The sequence below is a fragment of the Perca flavescens genome, chromosome 18 (genome assembly GCF_004354835.1).
Source record: "Perca flavescens isolate YP-PL-M2 chromosome 18, PFLA_1.0, whole genome shotgun sequence".
Classification (NCBI taxonomy): Eukaryota; Metazoa; Chordata; class Actinopteri; order Perciformes; family Percidae; genus Perca; species Perca flavescens.
The window spans coordinates 2,520,001-2,543,245 of record NC_041348.1 but is presented as its reverse complement, the minus strand read 5'-3'; the positions used below and the strand labels follow the sequence as shown (position 1 = coordinate 2,543,245).

At 41.2% G+C, this 23,245-nt stretch overlaps 1 protein-coding gene across 1 annotated transcript in view; it reads right to left on the bottom strand.

The window, feature by feature from the left end:
• Positions 1-23,245, bottom strand: part of rev3l (REV3 like, DNA directed polymerase zeta catalytic subunit) — a 113,440-nt gene that overhangs the window by 40,144 nt on the left and 50,051 nt on the right. Inside the window, 7 exon segments of the mRNA XM_028605067.1 lie at positions 541-778; positions 3,206-3,334; positions 3,807-3,949; positions 8,651-8,735; positions 12,018-12,122; positions 20,561-20,655; positions 21,227-21,368. Of these exon segments, the coding sequence (XP_028460868.1) occupies positions 541-778; positions 3,206-3,334; positions 3,807-3,949; positions 8,651-8,735; positions 12,018-12,122; positions 20,561-20,655; positions 21,227-21,368 (937 nt within the window).

Genomic DNA, 23,245 nt, shown 5'->3' with positions numbered 1-23,245 from the left:
CATCATGGAGGCAGGTTTTAGCACTTTAAACACTCCTTTGTGTTCCATTTGTAATGCTTATATTTTGCCTACATTTGTTATTAAATTGAGCGGTTTCTGATTCAGATAACACTGCAAAAGGGGGACAAAATGTGTATTAAATGAACACCTAGCCGATTGTTCTATAAAACTAAATTTTAGTCGATTTTACTTAAATACAACAGAGACAAACACTCTGCTCTCTATAACTTACCTCTCCCAAACTGTATTAAGTTCCTGTTGTCTTTATGTTTGAAAAAGAAAAATGGACAGCAGAGAAAATAAAACAGATATTGTTCTGATGTAAGTCTTGTACGGAAGAAGATAGGGCCACATGGAACATTTTAAATCAGAATTATTATTTTTTTCTCAGTCTTCTGACTTTAATCTCAGAATTCTGAGTTTAAACTCAGAACTGAAATAAAATGTTCACCAGTGGCCCTAATCCTCTTCCGTAGCCATGTAATCTACACAGTTGTGCTAAAATAAAATAAATTAAAAATACAACAGAGACAAGCTTGCCTTGGTGAGGGCGAGTTCTCAGGAGGCTGGTTGTCCCACCGCTGTGACATTAGCACGCTGAGCTCGGCCTCTAGCTTGTCCAGCTCGGGCCCGGCCTCCTCCTCATCACTGTTGCAGTGGTAGCTCCCGGCACCAGGAAGGGACTGGGACTGGGAGTTCTGCCTGACGGGGGTCCTGCAGAAACCATCGCTCTCCAGTCCTGCCAGCAAATCGATGATGGCCTGGTCTTGGCTGCTGTCTGCATGGACAACAAAAGCACAGCATTTAAAAAGGAGATTACATCACGTGGCTGCAAGCAACAACTTTAATCTTGCCCAAATCAATCAATTTAGTCTAGGGCTGCACAATTAATCGCAATTGCAATGTTACTGCTACTACATTGCACATATCTGTAAATGTTGTTCATATTACATAGCCATATTTATTCTGCTCTTACTTTTTATATCACATTGCACTTTTCTGCTTTTTTTGCACTTCTGGTTGGACGCAAACTGCATTTCGTTGTCTTTGTACCTTTAGTCTGCACAAGGACAATAAAGTTGAATCTAATCTAATATTTGTTAAAGGCAAAATATGTGTCAAACCATTCTGAATTAAGTAGTGTGGTGCTGCAGAGATGTCCCGGCCTACAAATCCTATCCTACAGACTAAAGAAAACATCTTTGTTTGGTACACATCCTTGCAAAAAAAAAAATTATATTTTTTTTATGAGTTTCAATGAAAATTAGATTCCTGATAGAAAAATGATCCTTCCTTCCCAATGTCGTGAATCCCATCGCAGTCGCAATATCAGCCAAAATAATCACAATTAGATATGCTCCTCATATCGTGCAGCCCTAATTAAATCAAGGCTATGAAGACTTTTTGTATCTCATTTTGTTTCTTACCCCCTTTATTTACAGGCTTTCAGTCACCACATCTTAGTCAGGCATGCCTTATATTGATATTCTCAGGATGAGCTGAGCTATTGAGAAACGTTATCAATTTGTCAATTGGGGATATGTTTATCCACAATTTGTCAACACACCACAAATATCTGAATGTGAAGAAATGTGTCAATGTGTGTGTAAATGTGTTCCAAAGACATACGAACATGCCGGTGGGACAATCTCAGCTTAGTGATGTCAAAAGTACAAAGTTGCCGTGGACTCAGTAGGGGGTGAGGTGTGGGCTTCACCTTGACACTGTTGTTTCTTTATATTTTGGTGAATCTATTGCTGAGTTCCAGGCAGCCCGTAACCCGTGTTTTCACAACCTTCTACCGGGGAAAGTGCCCTGGAACGGCGGTCAACCCTGTAACTTACTCCCCATGAACTGGTACCAGATGGTTGTACTCCCAGTTACAGTTTTTGACGTCACACACATTGTGTCTGGAACGCAGCATATGAAAAGGCATGTTGCATTCGCTATTGGCAGTCTGTAACCATGGATGCACCTGAATAACTTTTTTGTAATAAAGAAAACGTCTAAACATGATAGATATGAGTCAAGTTAAGTTGAGAAAGTTATACATTTTTTTATATGATTTCTAGTTTCTTAATGGACATACCACTGGCGTTAGTTCTAGCAATATGTGTATGACTTTGTATGTTCCCAATCGACTGAGTTATTGGTTAATGAATTCATTGGAATCACTTAACAAGTATCACATCTCATATCTGCAGCCTTTTCCCCTGGCTGTAAGCATGCGGTTGAAGAAACACAACGTTCATTAAGGTTCTGTGTAGTACAGTGTGCAAATAATAACAATGCACGGTTATTGACTGGATCCATGGCTCTTAATAACTGTAACGTAGCATTTGATTCAGTTCACTTTCAGTGCATTTACTACATTTCCTTCAAACACCCCCAAGAAAATGCTTACACAGAGTAATTTAATGATAAATTTAGTTGACAAAAAATGCTGTATCATAACTTTGCAGTCTCTATTTTGCTACTAAAATTACTGATTATATTGTGATTTGATTGAAGAAGTAAAATAACTACATTTAAGATGCCATGCAAGAGATAAAAAGGCTGTTGATAGAATGAGACATGAGAGACAGTGTGATGAGAAAGAAAACAGTGAGATAAATCATGAAAAGTGAACATTTGAGAAAATATAAAAACAGAATTATGAACAACAAATAAGCCAATTAATGACATGAGAGGGCTTTACATAAATGTAAGTTATCAATTAATAAATTCCACCGGATGTCTCTAATTTTCGGCCGGATGTCTGTCACCTTCCTCTTTCATTGTGTTGGCGTTCTAAACTCTGGTGGATTTGTGAGGACTATGGTTAACTGCTCCTCAGATCTCTGCAGGGTAAGGACTATCAGTAGACTATCTGTCCAATCTGAGTTTTCTGTTGCATGACTAAAACTACTTTTGAACGTACACACGTTGCACCAAAACAAGTTCCTTCCCAAGGCTATTTTTGCGTCACCGTTGCTCTGTGCGCCGCTTAACGCCGCCCAAGACTATTGTGATTGGTTTAAAGAAATGCCACTAAACCAGAGTACCTTTTTCTCCCATCCCGGGAAATGCTGTGTGGACTAGCCAGACCCCCCTCGGCAGCACTGTGGAGGAAGGTCTGGCAAAGCGAGACTAGTTTAAAATAAATGTTTAAACACTAAAAGGGATACGAGAGTGAGTGTGTCGGAGCTGTGTGTGGCTCTTGTACCTAACAGGGGCGAATGGTTGGATGTCTGGGAGAGTGGGAGGAAGGTCTGGCTGTTTTCCAGGAGACTCAGGATGGCCTCCTCATCAACGACAGCCTCCTCAGGGACTTTAACACTGCTCCTCACAGAGTCTGGGAGACAAGAGGACTGTTAGCATCACTGAAATGCCACACTTTATACGTCAGGCAGACCTGGATTGAGATAATCTAAAGAGAGAGGTCCAGACAGACAGACAGACACACACACCCTTTTCAAAAACACCACACGTTTTGTGATCTAACACAAAACTAAGCGAATGAACACTAATGATTGCTTCAGATATCAATGATATCGTAATGTACATATATTAAGCAATATTCTCTAATTCTGTAACAAGAAAATATAGATCAAAGGTAATAAGTTCAATGGAAAGGCTGTAAACAAATACTGATTGATACAATCAATAGCTCCAGGACAGACCTAAGGTTCAAGAAGAAACATTTCACTTCACTTTGATTCCTGCCATATTGCTCTTTGTGTGCGATTGTCTTGGTAAACTCTATTTCAGCATTTTATTAGCACAGGTTTCTAGCATCCCCAGTAGTACGGGAGGTTTGTCATCACCTGGCTGCGAGTGCCTGTGCACCTCCACAGCATTAGCGGGGGTACACGGCAGTCCCTCAGGCGTCAGGGGGTCAGAATGGAGAGTCAAATCACAGAGAAGATCCTCTTGGTCCTCCCTCTCGCTAACACACGAACCTTGTGTCCTGAGCAGAGGAAGACAGAAATGAACGTTTCCTTCTATACTTACATTTTATCTTTCTTTTTATTTTTTTTTGCATTCGTTCTTTGAGGAGGTCCTCGGGCTCGAGGATTCCGGGAACAAACGCGACTATTTATTGCAACACAGAAAACACAAACTTTGATTAACAGTTAGAAAATACATACCAGTGCGCTAACGGTAATTAAGCTAAGACCCAAGTTTAAGTTAAGCATATACTGAAAACAAGCAGACAGGTCAAACACATGCAAGACATGAGCATCAGTGGTGTTACCTGAATCAAAAAGCAGAGGACCTTCTGGGGTCTGCCCCCATGCAGTCATGTTTTATTAGTATCTCTTTACGGTGGGTCTTAATCAGGGGAAGTGCTCCGTTTACTCTGTGTGAATGTGTACAAAGTGTGTGTGTGTGTGTGTGTGTGTGTGTGTGTGTGTGTGTGTGTGAGAGCGTATTAAAGTGTGTGCAGCTAAGTGGGGTGTGTCTGTGTGCTGGAGAGGGAATATGAATGGAAAACAGACCGGCAGGCAGCCAACACTCGAGCTTTGTATCCCTCCAGATCGCTCCCAGCTACAGGCTGCCTATCCATGCTGCACTACTGCAGCGCCTAGCAACTCACCACTTAGTGACTCGGAAATAGTGAAATGTAGACCAGGCAGGCGGCCGCCGCTCACAAGTAGAACCAATTTCACAAGAAAAGGTTATAAAGAAAGAAAAAAAAAAAAAAAAAAAAAAAAAAAAAAAAAAAAAAAAAAGAGTTCCATTTGAGGTGCTACTACTGAACTGATCTGAACTAGAGGATGGATACCCAAACAGAGCCCGTCGGGACCCGTAGCCGTTGGGCCCGGGTTCAGACAGATATTTAGAAATGGTGTTTGGGTTCGGGTCGGTCACATCAGTGCGATAAGGCATTGAACATTTAAAATTTTAAAACAGCTTATTATGTAGGTGTGCGCCTGTGTTAACGTGCGCTTGTTGCCCAAACGTGTCATTAGTATGAGAAAAAAAATTTGAGTTTAACTGCGGGCTCGGGTCAGAAATATCTTAATGCCTGTCAGGCTCGGGTCGGGTTCAGTTACTGCTCTGTCGGACGCGGGCCGGGCTCGGATAAAACATTGCGGCCCCATCCGCACTCTAATCTGAACCCTGTGTGGAAGAAGGTTCTTGACATCTGACTAAACAGCAGAGCATAGCACCAGAGAGGTTGGCACTAAATATGAAGTGCCCTCAGGCTATGGATTGAACCCACCGTTGCTCCGGTGAATGCATGGTCAACTGTAGCTGCAGGATACATTCAAGCTCAGACACACTTTGTAATAAAAAGCCCTGAGAGCAGTGTGTGAAGGTGAAGCTGCAGATGCGATGTCTTCTCGTTGACCAAGCAACTTTTTGTTTTTCTGTCAAAATTTAAAATTAAAACCTTTTTTTCCCCAAACGGTTAGGGCATCTTTTGACATTTGTCACTTTTTTTTTTTGGTTGAAAGAAAACTCAAATTTCTGATATAGAAACTTTTTGAAACAACAACAACAGGAGGGTTAAATAATGTACCAAGTAAAGTCAGCATGTTAAATGATGCCACCATGGCTGTAAACACATGAAATCAATAGGGTTTTATCTTTCAGCGTGTGTGTCTGAGGTTAGGAAGAGAGATTTTACTGCAGTCTCATTGTCATTCTGCCGGGCCGTCTGAGGAAAGGGCTCCAGAGAGTCAGCGCTCACGTGCCACTGTCTGGCTGTCTCTTAATTAGTCTGCTAGGTAACGACTTTAGAGGAGACGAGGGAGCGAGCCTGGCAAGCGTCGGGAGATTACTGCAGCGATTAACACATAAGCTAGCAAGCCGCAAGCCACACCCCCCCTCCCCTCCTCGCTGCCTTCACTGGCTCTGCTTTAATGTGAATGAATGATGGTCCTGAGCAGGGAGAAATACAAGGAGGAGGAAAAGGAAGAGCTACCCTTCTAAGACACATCATTGCACTGAGGTAACAGAAACCATTTTTACATGTCGTTATATCTGATGAAATGTTTCTGATGAATGAAATGAGGAGCTATAGTCGTTATGTGTGATATATATACACACACCGTATATACACCAATTTTCAGAGGTTTTAATTTGGAAATGTAAAATGTTTAAATCATTAGCTCCTAGCAGCGTTATACTGTTAAGATCATATTCTACATTAGTTTAATACATTTTACAGTACACTTTATAGAGATTACAGTAAGAACATTAATTTAACAGTATAATGGCAACCAAACAGCTGGCAGTATTACTGTATTATATACTGTATTATACTGTCAAGCTTAAGCAAGTACTGTAATAGTTTTACAGTAATAAACTGTTTGAGATTTCATGCTGGTGACTGTCACTGCCAGCTGTTTACTGTAATTTAACAGAAACATGTGTTAAAGTGTATTCCATGCAGTAAAGGGTTAAGAGATTTGGAGCGTTTGTGTGACAGAGCGCTGGACTGAATACATAAAGCAAGATAAAAAACATTTCCAGCGAAGCCTGGAGTGCCAAGTGAGACCTTGAGAATACAGCAACAACAGTAGCGATGCGTGATAGAAAGGGACAGCCAACGGAATGGAGTGCCAGGCTGGGAGCGAGCATTAACAGAGAGAGGGACTGAGGCTACATTTACACTGCTACCTTTTGGTTTAAAAACAAATATCTATTGCTACGTTCCCCCCTGCTCTGGAGGTTCCCCCTCTCATTCCACCTGCTCTGGTGTTTCCCCCTCTCGTTCCCCCTGCTCTGGTGTTTCCGAGCCTTTAAACCGGAGACATTTGGAAACACTTCTGACCCGTTCTGGTTTGGAATCTGCGGGGTTGTGTTGCAGTCTCAACGGCCGCAAACGGAGACCTTTGGAAACACCGACGCCAACGTTTTGCCCTCTGATTGGGTCACGACTAGAGCTGGGCAATATATCGATATTATATCGATATCGTGATATGAGACTAGATATCATCTTAGATTTTGGATATTGTAATATGGCATAAGTGGTGTCTTTTCCTGGTTTTAAAGGCTGCATTACAGATGATGTACTTGTCTGAACTTACCAGACTGTCTTTTCCCCACTTAAGACATTACGTCCACATGACTGATTATTATTTATCTGAAAATCTAAGTGTGAAGATATTTTGTTAAAGCACCAATTTGTCAACCCCTAAGTACTTGATCAAGAATATCATGATATCTGATTTTTCCATATCGCCTAGCCCTAGTCACGACGTCTCATTCGCTGAGACTAAGCTACTAACATTACCATGACAACTACCAGCAACAGGCAGAGTATTAGAGGTGTTGAAATGAATCAAATAATCGATGCATCGAATCGTGGACATGGACGATAATCGATAATCGGCAGGCTCATAATCTATTTATTTTCGGTTTACAATTTAATGTAGGCCTAACAACATTTCTGCACATTCAGGAAGTGCCATGTGCTCAGTGCTGTAGTTTTTTGTATCCAATTTATTTAGTATTAGAGCACTGCAGAATGTTTGGTTTTTGAAGCTTGAAAAGCTCTGAATTAAATATCCTACATGGCTTTAATCGCTGACATGATAATCGTAATTGACTCAGGAGATCAGTGAAGATTCACACCTCTACGGAGTATATAGTTTGTGTAGGATACTTCAAAATAAAACTTCCTGTGACGGTAAAACAAATAAGGTTGTGTACCTTGTAAATGTAAATAGTGAGTTTTAATCACACAATAATTTGCCATTACCTTTAGACCGTTTTAAATTAAACAACACAAATTTCTTATTCAAGTGCTTTAAACAAACATTTCACAACAGAATATACATGCTGCGTCCTGTAAACCCCAGGCATGCGCATGTCCAGTGCATACAAGAATGTTGATGAGATGTACGGTTTGGGCGTTTTAGTTTAAACGGAGATTAGTTCTTTTATTGGAGCTAAAAACAATTGGATGTACGGAGAGCGCTTTTGGCTCAAAGCTCCGCTTGAAAACCAAAAAAACGTAGCAGTGGAAATGTAGCCTGAGACAGTCAGGCAGGGAGAGAGTCGAGAGCCGCCAGCGAGCTCTCTGGGAGTGAGAGTGTGAGTGTGTCTGTTCCCACGCCACATTGCTTCCCCCCCGCCCCCTCTCCTCTGTTCCTGTCTGATATCAGAGGTTGCTGAATACAAGCCATCTGGATCTGATGCACGGCTGCCGAGTCAAATGTACTTTTATTTATAACAGGAAATACTTTCCGCCTGTACAATACATGGTGGGAATGGGAGGGAAGATATGTGTAGGATTTCACTCTCTCCTTCCCCCTTTCTCTGCACTACAGCCATTCTGCCTCCACCCCCTCGCTACATCTGGTCTGACTTCACTTTCTCCCTCCCTCCTCCCCATGTCCTCCAACCCCTGCTGTCTCTCCCTCACTCTCTCTCTGGCCCGAGAGGAAAGGAGGCGGACAAAGACACATGACATGAAGCTGAGAGGCACAGGGAAACTGAGGACATGCAACGGCTTCATTACAGCTCAATACAAAGAATCTGAGAGGAATTTGGTCTGTGGGTTACTTATGTGACTGGAAGCATCTTGTGCTTCTTAGGTTTCTCTCTTCCATGAGCCCCAGCTGCCTGCCAGTGACTCTCTGGTCTTCCCGGGACAGCTGTCCAACAATGACTTCCAGACAGAATTTGTCGTGAAACAGGGCGAGGAACTTACACGTCAAACTCATTCTCCTTCAGGATCTCCTTGAATCTCTTCATGAAGATTTTCTCGCTCTCCGTTGACGTGACAAACCCACGATCTGGAAAACATCAGACAAACTAATGTTTATTGTGCGTTCGTCTTTCCTGGAAACTCTCTGATCTAAGACTCCAGAGTTTTTCCAGATCCAAATTCTCGGCTACAATTAAAACATTGTGGTCAGTAATTGCTGTAAAGTATGCGGTGTCAGTGGAGTTATATCACTTAATCCCAACAATAAAACAGGACTGGGTGTAATTTCGTTACCGATCATTACTGAACAACAGACCCTCTTTGTGAGACCTGGACATTTGCGCTCAAGGGTGTTTAAAGCCCCCAACGTCTCCTTCCAGGCAGCGCTGCGATCGTTGACTTCAAGGCACCTAACCCTAACCATTGCCTAATCCTAGTGCCTTCCAGGCAGCGTTAGCTGGAAGGAGACGTTGGGGGCTTAAAACACCGATAAACGACATTTGCACGTCCCATCTCTACACCGTCAGACCTGGGAACCCTGTGTTTCTAGATCAAGGCCTGCACATGTCAAAGCAAACCCGTTTCATCCCAACACAGCAGACTGGCCTGGGACGGTTTCTCCCCCCCCGTTTCTAGGACGGCTCTCTGTGTGTGTCGAAAGCAATACTTGAGTAAAAGTACTAGTATCTTACCATAAAATTACTTTGGTAGAAGTTAAGGTCTCCTTTTAGAATATTACTTGAGTAAAAGTCTTAAAGTATCTGATGTTTACAGTACTTAACCCTTGTGTTGTCCTCCCGGGTCAAAATTAATACTCTTTTAGACACTGTTTTTATGTTTATGTTGCTTTTTCCACACGTTATGCTTGTTTTTTTTTGCTTATTTCAACGTTTTTGGCACTTTCTTCCATTAACACCAGTATATTCACCACTAGACCTATTTATTTGCACTTGTTTTACACTTATTTTTTGAATTCATGGTCAATAAACCTGAACTTTATAGCCAAAGGTGTGTAACGTTATCTTCATCACCAATGTCTTTGGGGTGGTCATTGTCCGTTACCATGGCGGCAGAGCCTGCAGCAGGTGCATCCATGACCCTATCAGTCATTATGCTTCCTCCTCCTCCTCTTCTTCTTCAGTTTTGACCTATGGTTTGGTTTGTTTTGTTGCCGCTGGCATCACGTCACCAACTGGAATGGAGCGAGCATTATCTTGGCAATTTATGAGCAATGATTCGCCAAACTTCGATTTTATTTTGTAGTAACGAAGATGCTGAGGGGAAATGTAGTGGAGTAAAAATAAAAGTTTCCGGAAATATAAATGACGAAGTACAGATACGTAAAAATTCTACTTAAGCACAGTAGTGAAGTATTTGTACCATGTTACATTAAAACACTGCGGTTTGGCAAGATTATAGTTTTTGTTTGTGGTTAGAGGACTAAGTTGTTTCACCAGTTCTAAGAATGATGATAGCGTGACTTGTGTAGGTAATGGAAAAGTCACTGGAATGGGGCTCAGCAAACCACACAAAGACAAACATAACTGGCCAGCAAGAAGCTCAACATGATCAAACAATACAGTTCGCCACTAAATAATTTGTATTGCTTTAAAATATGGTCATAACTCATAGAAAGCAGAAAGGCTGGCACCACTGAAATGAGACCAGCCCGCCGTAGCTTTGAACATTTTTAATTGAATTATATTAAGCATGTTCCAGAACTTCCACTGTCTTTTGGTTAGCCAACCTATAGACCTTTTCCACAGCAGACATTTTGACATGTCATAGTAGGAAAAGCACAGCTAAAATTGATAACCTTAACGATGGCTCAATTCCATCAAGTGTCCCAGTAAGCTATTTCAGTGAGTCAGCATGAACAATGCCAGGACCTCTCCTAAGTGGAATGCAGCCATCATTAATGGTTTTGAACACACCTGTGCTTTTCCTACTATGACATGTCAACATGTCTGCCATGAAGAAGGTCTGTAAAGTCCCAAGTTATTTTCATAGTTAATTCAATTTTATGTAGTTATCTCAGGACACTTTACAGATAGAGTAAGTCTAGACCTCACTCTATACTATAATTTACAAAGACCCAACAATTTCGTACGAGCAAGAATGTGGTGTGACATTGGGCGCCCAGATAGCTCAGTTGGTAGAGCGGGCGCCCATATATAGAGGTTCACTAGTCGACGCAGCGGGCCCGGGTTCGACTCCGACCTGCGGCTCTTTGCTGCATGTCATTTCCCCCTCTCTCTCCCCTTCCATGTCTTCAACTGTCTTGTCAAATAAAGGCCTAAAATGGCCCAAAAAATATCTTGAACAAAAAGAATGTGGTGCGACAGTGGCGAGGAAAAACTTCCTTTTTACTAGGGAATATATGCGATACGCGATAACGTTGTTGAATATCTCGATAATGATATTACTTGCGATAAATTAACAGATATTAAAGTGTACTCAGTTCTGCCTTTCTGCTGCTTTCAGTATTCTGCTAAAATACAAAACACATTGCTTGTTGAACTTAAAACACACGAAAGGAAATCCTTTCTAACATTCTTTTATTGAACATTGAATTGACAATAACAGGCACCACTAAAAAAGAATGACCGTTACACTTTAATGTGCAGTTCTTCAACAAAGACACACAAAAATCTCTGAGTGTCTCTCGCAATACGTCCCAGCCTTTTCGATACATATATTTTGCCAGTTGATATTGCGATGATGATGATAACAAAAAATGATATATTGTGCAGCGCTACTTTTTACAGGTAGAAACCTGGGACAGACCCAGGCTCTTGGTGGACACAGAGACACTGATACAGATATATTTAGTTAGGTGATCATTTCTAACAGTTATGATAGCATTGTACATTGTGCCAAAAGTAAGCCCCCTGAAATGTGGGTCCCTTATTGCACAGGAAAACTGTGTGAGCACAAGCACGGTAGGTGGGGGAGGTCAAAGTTGAACCAGGTTGTCAGTCAATCTCGATTGTTTTATATGAATACATCTATTAATTTCATATACTTTAGTAAACTACACTAGAAAGGGGGTTGGGGTGTGCCCGACTTTCTTTGGTTCTGGTTACACCTGAATATAATCTTTACATTTCATCCAAAAGCAATTTTGTACAGTTTATTATTTCATTGAAAAATATTTGTCTTCTCATTTTGGCCCCTTCAAGTTGTACAGGACACGATTCAGACGTTTTCTCATGGGAATTTCAGCAAATGAAGGCAATAATTGCCCTAGAAAATATTCAGTCAAGCACTAAATGTGGATTAATCCGCCGCTATAAATAGTCCCCAACAAGTAAAGATGGCGGTGTCTCATGTTACATTTTTTTTTTTACAGCACTGTGGATCTGCTCACCTTGTGACTCGGGGGTTTCTACCTGGGAGGCCTGGTTCTTCTCTCTCCTCCTCTGCTTCTCATCCTCCCAGATGGCCTGCAGGCCCGGGTTCCTGCCAATCTGATCTGGACACAGAGGACAGTCACCGCAAAATGTGTCAGCTAACAATGCATCCTTACTGTTACGCAGGTTTTAACGATGCCAGGCTTAACCATGAAATTCAACTCATACATGTAGTTACATTTGTTTAAAGTGCCCATATTATGAAGAAAAAAAACAAAAAAACAATATAACTTTTTCTGGGATTTGCTTCCATATGCATACAAACTCGAAAAAAACAAACATCCATGCTGTTTTGAGTGAGATACGGTTTCTAAATGTGTCCTGCCTTCAGTCTCCGGGTGAGCTGGTCAAAATCTGCACGGCTTTCTACGTCATTGGCCGAAACAAGGGGGCTAACAGTTAGCCCCCTTGTTCTCAATGGCAAAACATTGCTACAACACACACAAGTTCACCATGATCTACAAAAGAACTACTTCCATGTCCCTGTTCTGCAGGTATTCCACGCAAAGTGTGAAGTGTGTTCTCGTTTAGAAGAAGTCTCCCGGCTAATCCTGCCTTTTACTGACTGCAGTTAGAGAAACAGCTAGCTAGCTCATGTGATCCTTACCTAGCTACTACTGAGCATGTGAAACTCCCAACAAAGATGGTACAGAAGTGAGATGCATCACTCTGTAGCTAAAACAGAGAGCTCAACACACAGGGTGAAAAGAGGAGCTGCAGCAATGTGCAGTGCAACAGAAATATGGTGTTTTCTGAAAATTAAGCCATGTAAACCTATTCTGGTACAACCTCGAAATACAATTATGAACCTGAAAATGAGCATAATATGGGCACTTTAACAGTGAGAGCAGTTTTGATACACTGTTACAGAGCAGATGGAAAAGTATGAGTCAGAACACAGGCACTGCCTGTCCTGGAGTTGCTTCTCCTTTCCTTTCTTCACTCCAAGGACAGATGCTCGTTGTGGTTTACGACTCTGTGTCCAGCCTGATCTACGTCATAAGTACTGGAGAAATGTTGGACTTTAATACTAAGAAACCATGTGTCAGCAGTCCACTACACAGCCGGTCGGTGATTGTCTACAACTCAAGGGATGTAAAAGGGAAAATATCCTTTGTTGGTTTGAGAGCCTGGTTCAGAATGACACTGTGGACAAAGATGGTTTTCCCCTCTAAAGCCAGAAACAAAGGCATATCTTTGGCATCCCAAAAGGCGGAAGATAGCCAGAAAGATGGGTGTTGTTTCATGCACTGAAATCCTAGACTCTGTTGCCCCTCATCCGATTAAATCTATTAAACCTAAGGCAGACCCGTGGCTAAATGACACCACAAGGGCCCTTAGGCAACATAGCAGACAAGCTGAACGAAGATGGAAGCAGGACAATTTACATGTTTCACTAGGATTACTAAGGGACAGTCTAGCCACATACCAGAAGGCTGTGAAGGTGGCAAAGATGCAGCATCTCTCCTCTGTCATAGCCGGCAGTTGCCATGAACCCAGAGTGTTATTTAATGTAATAAACTCTGTTGTGAATCCACACGCCTCTGCTCTGACAGATATTTCAATCATGACATGTGAGAAATTTCTTTGTTATTTTATTGACAAAATAGCATCTGTCAGAAAAAACGCCAGTGCTAATTTTAAGTTGTTTGTACCTGCTTCTCCTGCACACTCAGCTATGTTCGAGGAATTTAAGCCAGTTTCTCTGACGTTACTTAGTGAGGTGGTACAACACATGAAACCTACCAACTGTCCCTTAGACATGTGAAGGAGGTTTTTAATTGCAGAATTGGGTCGAGTCTTCTTACTTTTTTAAATTCTTGTCTTAGTTTAGGCTCTGTCCCAGCTGCCTTTAAACATGCTGTGGTCAGGCCTCCTCTTAAGAAGCCTAATCTTGACCCCACAATGTTGTCCAATTTTAGACCAGTCTCTCATCTGCCTTTTCTGTCAAAGGTTTTGGAAAAAGTTGTTTTTATACAGTTACAAGCCTTTTTACAGCAGAACTCTGTGTTTGAAAAATTTCAATCTGGTTTTAGATCACGTCACAGTACTGAGTCTGCACTGTTGAGAGTACATAATGATATTGCCTTGTCAGTAGATGCCGGGAATCCTACTGTTTTAGTGCTTTTAGACCTCACAGCAGCTTTTGACACAGTGGACCATGCAGTCCTCCTCTCTCGCCTTGAACATTGTGTAGGCATCAGAGGCTCGGCACTAAATAGTTTAGCTCCTATTTGGCAAATAGGAGTTTTTCTGTCATGATTGGGGACCTCTCCTCGTCAGCTGCTCCTCTCTCTTGTGGGGTACCCCAGGGCTCAATTCTTGGCCCCATTTTGTTTTCTTTATACATGTTGCCTTTAGGGGCTATTATAGGAAAGCATAACCTGTCATTTCATTGTTACGCAGATGATTTGCAAATCTATTTGCCTATGAAAGCTAATGACAGTGTTGCACTACATTCCCTGCTTAGTTGTATTGCTGATATTAAGTTGTGGCTTTCAGAAAACTTTCTTAAATTGAATGAAGATAAAACGGAGTGTATTATTTGGGGGTTACTTTTGATTGCAGCATGAAATTTGACAAACAGATCAGTAATGCTAGAATGAGCTTTCTCTAGCTTCGTCTCCTGGCTAAAGTTAAGCCTTTCCTGAACAGGCATGATCTAGAAAAGGCGATCCATGCTCTTATCAGTTCAAGATTGGATTACTGTAATGCTCTTTATATTGGTCTGAATCAAACCTCCATCTCACGTCTTCAACTTGTACAAAATGCTGCTGCTCGCTTTTTAACAAATACACCTAGACGTGCACATATTACTCCCGTTCTCCACACTCTACATTGGCTCCCTGTGCGTTTTAGAAAAGATTTTAAGATTTTGTTGTTTGCTTTTAAGGCCTTAAATGGTCTGGCCCCGGAGTATTTGTCTGAAATTTTAACTTTGCATTCACTGGAACAAATTACCCCCTGATATTCGCACTATCACAGATGTAGCTCTTTTTAGGTCCAAACTCAAAACGTATCTGTTCTGTCTGGCCTTTAATACATAGCTGTGGTGTGACAATTTCATTCTTTTGTTTCTGTGTAACCTTTTCTGATTTTACTGTTTTCTATGTTCATTCTTTCTATTGTATGACATGTGTTTCTGATGTTAAGCACTTTGGATACCTGCTGGTTTTGTAAAGTGCTATATAAATACATTTTGATTGATTGATTGTTTTTATGTTTTTGTTTTCCATTTAAACCATGCCAAGTTTTTAGCTTCGTCATCAACATGTGGCGACTACTCCTTCTCTTCGGATTGACGTAGTTTTGTATTAAGTACAAGGATGTACTCTCTTCTCCCTCACAGTCTAAAATAAAAACACATCCACGTGTATAAAACCTCTGGATAGTGAAAACTGCAACAAAGAGGGCCAAAGACAAAGTCCCTAATCCTGGTATTTAGACACATTCTGCTGAAAGATGCAAAAGCAAATAGAAGCAATAGTTGCATCTGCTCTGGGTGTGCATGGCTTTGTCAGATAATGCCATCTGCGTTATGGGTTTTGTTCAGTTCAGTGAAATATTCCTCCATCCTGGATTCCCCTCATCTCTGTTCAGTTCTCCCTCTCTCTCTCTCTCTCTGTGTTCTCCTGTGACAGTGGGTGTTAGGTCAGCGCCACGCTGTTTATGTTTAGGGCCGCTAATGGATTTGATGGGTGGAGCGCGTCAGAGGGGAGTGCTCCAAGCAGCTGTGTTCTATTAGTCATCTCTGCCAAACGTGCTGCACCTGGGGCTGGGCAATATATCCATATCAATATGAGAGTCTAGATATTGTCTAAAAAATTTGGATATCGTAATATGACACAGTGTTGTCTTTTCCTGGTTTTAAAATGCTGCATTACAGTTAGGGCTGCACGATATGAGGAAAATATCTTATGTGATTATTTTGACTGATATTGAGATATGATTCACGATATTCACGATATATACTTTCAGTTTGTGTTGATTCTAGAGGTCGTTTAATTTCCTTCTTTCCTGTGATGGCCCTGCCCCAGTATCAGCCATAACTACAACAGATAACTTCTTCTAAAATAAAATTAAAATACAATTAGGCCTATATAAAGAAATCTCCTGCTACCTTTTATCTGGCTGCACAGGCTTTTCCAGTGTTACAAAGAAATCTGTGACCCTTACATTTTTTTTTATAATCTACATGTGGTTTGTGTGCAAAAATCTTAATGTGTAAAGTAACTAGTAACTAAAGCTGTAACAGATTAATGCAGTGGAGTAAAAAGTACAATATTTCTCTCTGAAATGTAGCGGAGTAGAAGTAGAAAGTGGCATGAAAATAAAAGATTCAAGTAAAGTACAAGTAATTCAAATTTGTACATAAGTACAGTACTTGAGTAAATGTACTTTGTTACATTCCACCACTTTGCGCGTCAACCCGACAATTTTTGCGCAATATTGACATCGATGTATTTGTTCAAAAATGTTGTGATATTTGATTTTCTACATATCGCCTAGCTCTAGCTGCACCTAAGCACTGATGATGCAGAGAACAACCTTTCACCTCTCTGTCCCGCATCTTATCCCTACGGTTGTGTCAGAGTGGCCTAGCCTGACAAGCCAAACCCACATCAAGATGTTGGGTCTGGGAACTCCCCATTGGCAGGGCTCAATCCGAGGGGCAGGATAAACGGTTGTCTTTCAAATTCTCTCTGCACTCATAGCCAACCAGAGCAACGCTAGTTGATAGATTAGAGTAAACTCCCCAGAGCTAGCTTAGTAACAAGCAGTTCTGGGACAGGATGCATACAAAAGGAAACAAATGAAAACATTGATGAGAGGCTGTACTGGCCCGCCTCCCTCTACTTTCACTTTATTATTGAATATATCATCAATAAATCTGATGACTACGAAGAGAAGCAGGTGGGCCGGGTTAGGCGGACGCTGCAACTCCTCACTTCTTAACTATAAGCTTTATCAAAGAGGAGAGTTTTCAGTTTATTCTTAAATGAGGTGACGGTGTCTGCCCCCCTAACCCAGACTGGGAGCCGGTTCCCCAGGAAAGGAGCCTGGTAGTTGAAGGCTCTGGCTCCCAGTCTACTTTTAGAGACTCTAGGAACCACCAGTAACTCTGCATTCTGGGAGCGCAGTGCTCTAGTGGGACAATAAGGTACTAGGAGCTGTTCTAGATAGGATGGTGCTTGACCATTTAGGGCTTTGTAGGTCAGGAGAAGGACTTTAAAGTCAATCCTGAATTTCACAGGAAGCCAATGCAGAGTAGCTAAAACAGGAGAAATATGATCTCTTTTCTTAGTTCTCGTCAGAACACGTGCTGCAGCATTCTGGATCAGCTGGAAAGTCTTAAGGGACTTATTTGAGCAACCTGACAGTAGGGAATTACAATAGTCCAGCCTGGAAGTAACGAATGCATGGACTAGTTTTTCAGCATCGTTTTGAGACAGGATATTCCTAATTTTGGCAATGTTACGAAGATGAAAAAAGGCTGTTCTCGATTATTGTTTTAGATGGGCGTTAAAGGATATATCCTGATCAAAAATAACTCCTAGATTTCTGACAGTAACATCAGAAAATTATAGTTCATCCAGGATTTTATATCTTTAATACATGCTTGAAATTTAGCTAACTGACTTGTTTCGTCTGGTTTGATTGATAAGTATAATTGGGTGTCGTCCGCATAGCAGTGATAGTTAATTGAGTGTTTCCTAATGATATTACCAAGAGGAAGCATATATAAGGAGAATAAAATTGGTCCAAGCACTGAGCCTTGTGGAACGCCATGTTTAACTTTTTTATGCTTTTAGAGGATTTATCATTAACATTAACAAATTGAGATTGATCAGAGAAATAAGACTTAAACCAGCTTAGTGCAATTCCTTTAATTCCGACTAAGTGTTCTAATCTCTGTAACAGGATTGTATGGTCAATAGTGTCAAAAGCAGCACTAAGATCTAGTAAAACAAGTATGGAGACAAGTCCTTTGTCTGCATAATTTGTTAGTAATTTTCACTAGTGCCGTCTCTGTGCTATGATTCTTTCTAAATCCTGATTGAAAGTCTTCAAATAAGCTGTTGCTATGGAGAAAATCACATAACTACTTTCTCAAGGATCTTGGAGAGAAAGGGAAGGTTAGATATAGGTCAATAGTTTGCTAAGACCTCAGGATCGAGGGTGGGTTTTTTCAGAAGAGGTTTTATCACAGCTACTTTAAATGACTGTGGTACATGACCTGTTAATAGAGACATATTGATCATATCTAGTAGAGAGGTGTTAACCACGGGTAATGCTTCTTTGAGTAGCCTCGTTGGGATGGGGTCTAAGAGACAGGAAGATACCTTTACCATTAGTTGTTGAAGGTCTATAGGATAAAAACAGTCTAAGTATATGTCAGGTCTAGTTGTTCTTTCTAGCGGTCCTGCATTGAAAGGTGAACCATTAGAAGTTGAGGGCAAAAGGTGATGAATTTTATCTCTAATTGTTATAATTTTATCATTAAAGAAGCTCATGAAGTCATCACTACTCAGAGCTAGAGGAATAGATGGCTCAGTAGAGCTGTGACTGTCTGTCAGCCTGGCTACACTGCTGAAAAGAAACCTTGGGTTGTTCTTGTTTTCTTCTATTAATGATGAGTAATAGTCTGATCTGGCATGTCTGAGGGCCGTCCTATAGGTTTTCAGACTGTCTTGCCAGTCCAAACGAGACTCTTCCATTTTGGTGGAGCGCCATTTGCTTTCAAGTTTTCGCGAGTTTTGCTTTAATTTACGAGTTTGGGAGTTATACCAAGGTGCTAGTTTCCTTTGCTTCATCTTCTTCTTTTTGAGTGGAGCAACAGAGTCTAAAGTAGTCCGTAGGCAAGTTGTAGCACCGTCTACACAATTGTCGATTTGAGAGGGACTAAAGTTTACATAAAGGTCCTCTGTTGTATTAAAACAAGGTAATGAGTTTAGTGCTGTTGGAATGTCTTCCTTAAATTTAGCTATAGCACTGTCAGATAGGCATCTAGTATAGTAGCTTTTATCTAATTTCGTATTATCGGGTATTAAGAATTCGAAAGTAATTAAGAAGTGGTCTGATAATAAAGGATTTTGCGGGAATACTAATACATCTTCAATTTTGATACCATATGCCAGCATGAGGTCGAGGGTGTGGTTAAAACAGTGCGTGGCCTCATGCACACTCTGACTGAAGTCAATAGAATCTATTAGTGAGTTGAAAGCAGTAGTAAGGCTATTGCTGTCAACGTCCACATGGATATTAAAATCACCTACAATAAGTACTTTGTCTGATTTAAGGACTACACATGATAAAAACTCTGAGAATTCAGATAAAAATTCAGAATACGGACCTGGAGCTCGGTAGACAACAACGAATATAATTGGCTGTACTGATTTCTGTGTTGGATGTTGAAGATTAAGAACAAGGCTTTCAAAAGAGTTATAATTTAGTTTGGGTTCAGGATTAATTAACAGGCTTGAATCAAATATGGCTGCAACTCCCCCTCCTCAGCCTGAGCCTCTAGGAATTTGAGTATTAATATGACTGGGAGGAGTCGCTTCATTTAGACTAATATATTCTTCATGGCCCAGCCAGGTTTCAGTAAGACAGAATAGATCAATTTGATTATCAGATATCAATTAATTTATTAGTACTGTTTTAGAAGACAGAGATCTGATATTTAGTAATCCACATCTAATTTTCCTATCCTTTTCTATCATTGCAGTGGTAGTTTTAATTCCAATTAGGTTGTTAAGTATTGGCCCTCTCTTGGTTACCTTTGATTTAACTGATCTTAGTCGAGGAACAGACACCGTCTCATTTTCTTTTGGGACAGGCTGTGGCTGGCGTGAACTGGATGCTAAATTGACTATGTTTGCAGTCCACTTCTTATTACTTAGGGGCTTCACCACTTTGTATGGTCTGTTGTTGATTATAATTGGAATAGTACTAGTACTACATGTTACTGGAATAGTACGAGTACTACATGTTATCCTGCAGAAAACATTTTCAGATTCATCCACTTGTATAGTGCTATCAGGATCAATACCTGGGAGACATGAATCTGTGATATTTTCAACAGAATGTCACATCACATGAACACATCTTCCTTTTTTAAGAACGACTTCAGTGCCGTTCTTTGTTCTTTTCTCAAAGAGAAGCTGAACTCCAAGTCTTCCAGAGTCGCGGCCAAAGCCGATTCCAAAGACCGCTGTTAGCCAGCAGCAGCAGCCATCTTCTTTGTTTTCAAGTAGCGGGGAATTCACGCGGAACCGTCGCAACTCTGCCGTCATTATGTTAAGCCCCGCCCACCGACTCTATACACAATGTGATTGGCCTGACCAGAATTTGGGTTTTCCAGCTCGCAAGCCAACGGAGAGTTGGTAGACTGACCGCTAGGGTGCGTCTACATTTCTAGGCTAAGAGTGGCCTACAGTACTTGCAAATGACTGCTGGAGGGGTGCAGCAGCTGGGAGGCTGTCCTAAGTGATCTCACTTTCGATTTCCAGGCGGTTGAGGACGTCTACAGCCACGGCATCGACCTCCAGCTCACAGGTGCTCTGCTTCTCCACCGCATCCAGGACCAGGGAGCTGCAGGCAGACACACAGCACAGGGAACTCAGAAAAACAAATGCTTCCAGAGACAGTGAAATGTGTTTTACTACCGGTTCAAATTCATTTTTGATATCTGGATATGAGTATATATGAAGTATGATATATGAAGTTTAACCTTTATATTTTTTTTTTTTTTGTCAGTTACCATTTTTAAGATGTCTCTATTTAATATGAACAATGCACATTAATCAACATGAGCACAGAGTCCAACATGTAAATGTGCCAGACTTAGCCATGCAGGATCATTTTCATCTTCATTTCAGAGGAGATAACTGTAGAGACCTAGGAAGTTAAATGTTAATTAAATTATTCCCCGTTTTTATTTTTTTATTATTGTTTTTTATTATTTACAATAGATTTACAATCAATACAGGTGAATTGATGAGAACAGGAAGAAAAAAAAAAAACATGAAAATGAACACAACTTAAAATATGGGGTAATCCATTTGACAAAAACAGATGGGGCAAAACTATGAGAAGGGAATTGTCTCTTGCAGAATGAGTGGTGTTCAGCTCACAGTAGGAGCGAATGCAGCAGAGGACTCACCAGGGTATGGCGTCCTCCTCCCAGCGGACAAACGTGCCCCCCAGGGTGCTGTCGTCGAGCTTGGAGGTGCCGGGGCTCTTCCAGGGGCTGACGCTGGGACGACTGCTGGGAGTTTGCCTGCCTGGGACCACTGCTGAGTCTCCTAGAAAGCACACACACACACACAATAGAGTACACGGTACGGTGAGCTCTGACAGGACAGGAGTGGTCTGCCAGACTGCAGTACGCCGGCAAAAAGTAGTCAAATAGCCCCAAACTAAATTTCCTTCTGTTTGTTTGACAAAAAACTACAGCAACCAGCTGTTTTGGGTAATAATTTGGCCATTAGTAGAAATTAAACTATATGTGACCTAGGACGTAATTTCCATTGGGGACAAGGGGGTAATGTCCCCACCCCGCTTTCAAATTAGTTTGCTGTTATTTTTTAAACGCAAGCCATCATCGCCACGGAGGAGCCCTGACCAGTTTGCATGCCTGCAGTGGAAATTGAATCTCACATTACTTAAATTGTATTCACACACAAAACAAGTGAACATTTTCTGACTTTACATAATGATTCTCTCAAGTCTTGGCGACCAGCCCCTATATTAAAACAATAACACATCTTTTTTCTTATATATAGTTAAGTATTCTTTCTGGCAGAATTCATCAACTTGATTTTTTTTCCTGGATTTTGTCTCACATCAGTCCCTTGGAATATATGTAGAAATGCAGGAAAAGGGGTTCAAAATGGAAAAAGAATTCTGGCAGGGGACCACCCGACACACAGGCACACAGTAGAGTGCATGGCACTGGGAGTTCTGACAGGAGCTACGGCAGCAAAAAGCACAATCATCATTTGCCTTTCACATGGGGAACTATTAAACGTATACCGTATGTTTTTGTGGCAAATATGAGTGTAAATATGAGAGTGATTAGTTTATCATCTGCAATGTATGAATTAGAAAGTCATCTCAGAACGGAGAGGCAGAGTTTGTTAAGCTCCGGAAAGAGCAGAAAAGGATGGACTTTGACATTTCTTTGTTAAACTACTGTTTCCAGGGTCAGAATGAACATTCATGCTGAACTGTTTAGAACTTGTTCCCCTGAAATGGAGGAGCTCCTACAGAATTGTTTCAGTGTTGTTTGCTGGCAATTAAAAAAATAATGCCAGTTTAATCGAACGTGGGTCTTGGCATCAGTAAAGAAACACAACCAGTCGATCAGCCAGGCAACAGGTTAGATTATCTAAACCCCTTTTTCGAAGGAAAATCAAAAGTGAACGCACCTGAAATGTTGGTAATAAACCATCACTGTTAACAAAAACTGTGTGTACCCAAACCAACAGCAGGTATAGTAGGTCAAAGTTGAACCAGGAAACTGGATTGCAAACTGTAGAGGTGTGACGAAATATCGTCCCACGAAAATCTCGAGATATTATAAAGGGGCGATTTCTCGACGAGGGAAAAAATTGTCTCGCGATATAAAGTACTGTAAATTAAAAAGGAGCTGGCGGGATTACATTTCACCGGGACTGTCCCTAGTACAAATAAGATTGACTGATTTATTGATTGAAAGCGGTCATGGACTTCAAAACAAATGAATGCTTCCTTTCCTCTTAAACCGGCCCCAGTCCCTTTTTACCATTCTTCCACTTTAATCCCAGATTAAGAATTTGCTTTCAAGTCCGAGTTTGAGGGGAGAAGAAAATGTAAACAGGTGTACCTATTATTGGGGTATTTTAGGGTCTTTGTTGTACGAGGCACTGGAGCCCTTCTTTCCATTGATTGCATCAGTGCAGAGGTGGATCAAACATGGGAAGCCGGCTTTAGTCTGAGGGGAGTCAAGCATGAGGATTTGAAATGTCCTGTCCTGAATAATTATTGCTCTCCCATGTGAAGGTGGCCCTGCTGGGCCGGGTGCTCTCTGGGAGTGTTGGGAGAGAGCAATGATGAGAGGGGCTGTGATCAAACAAAGTTGGCAACCAGGGGTTTAGTCTCCATCAGGAGGAAGTAAAGCTGGGCCTGGGAGAGTCAGGCT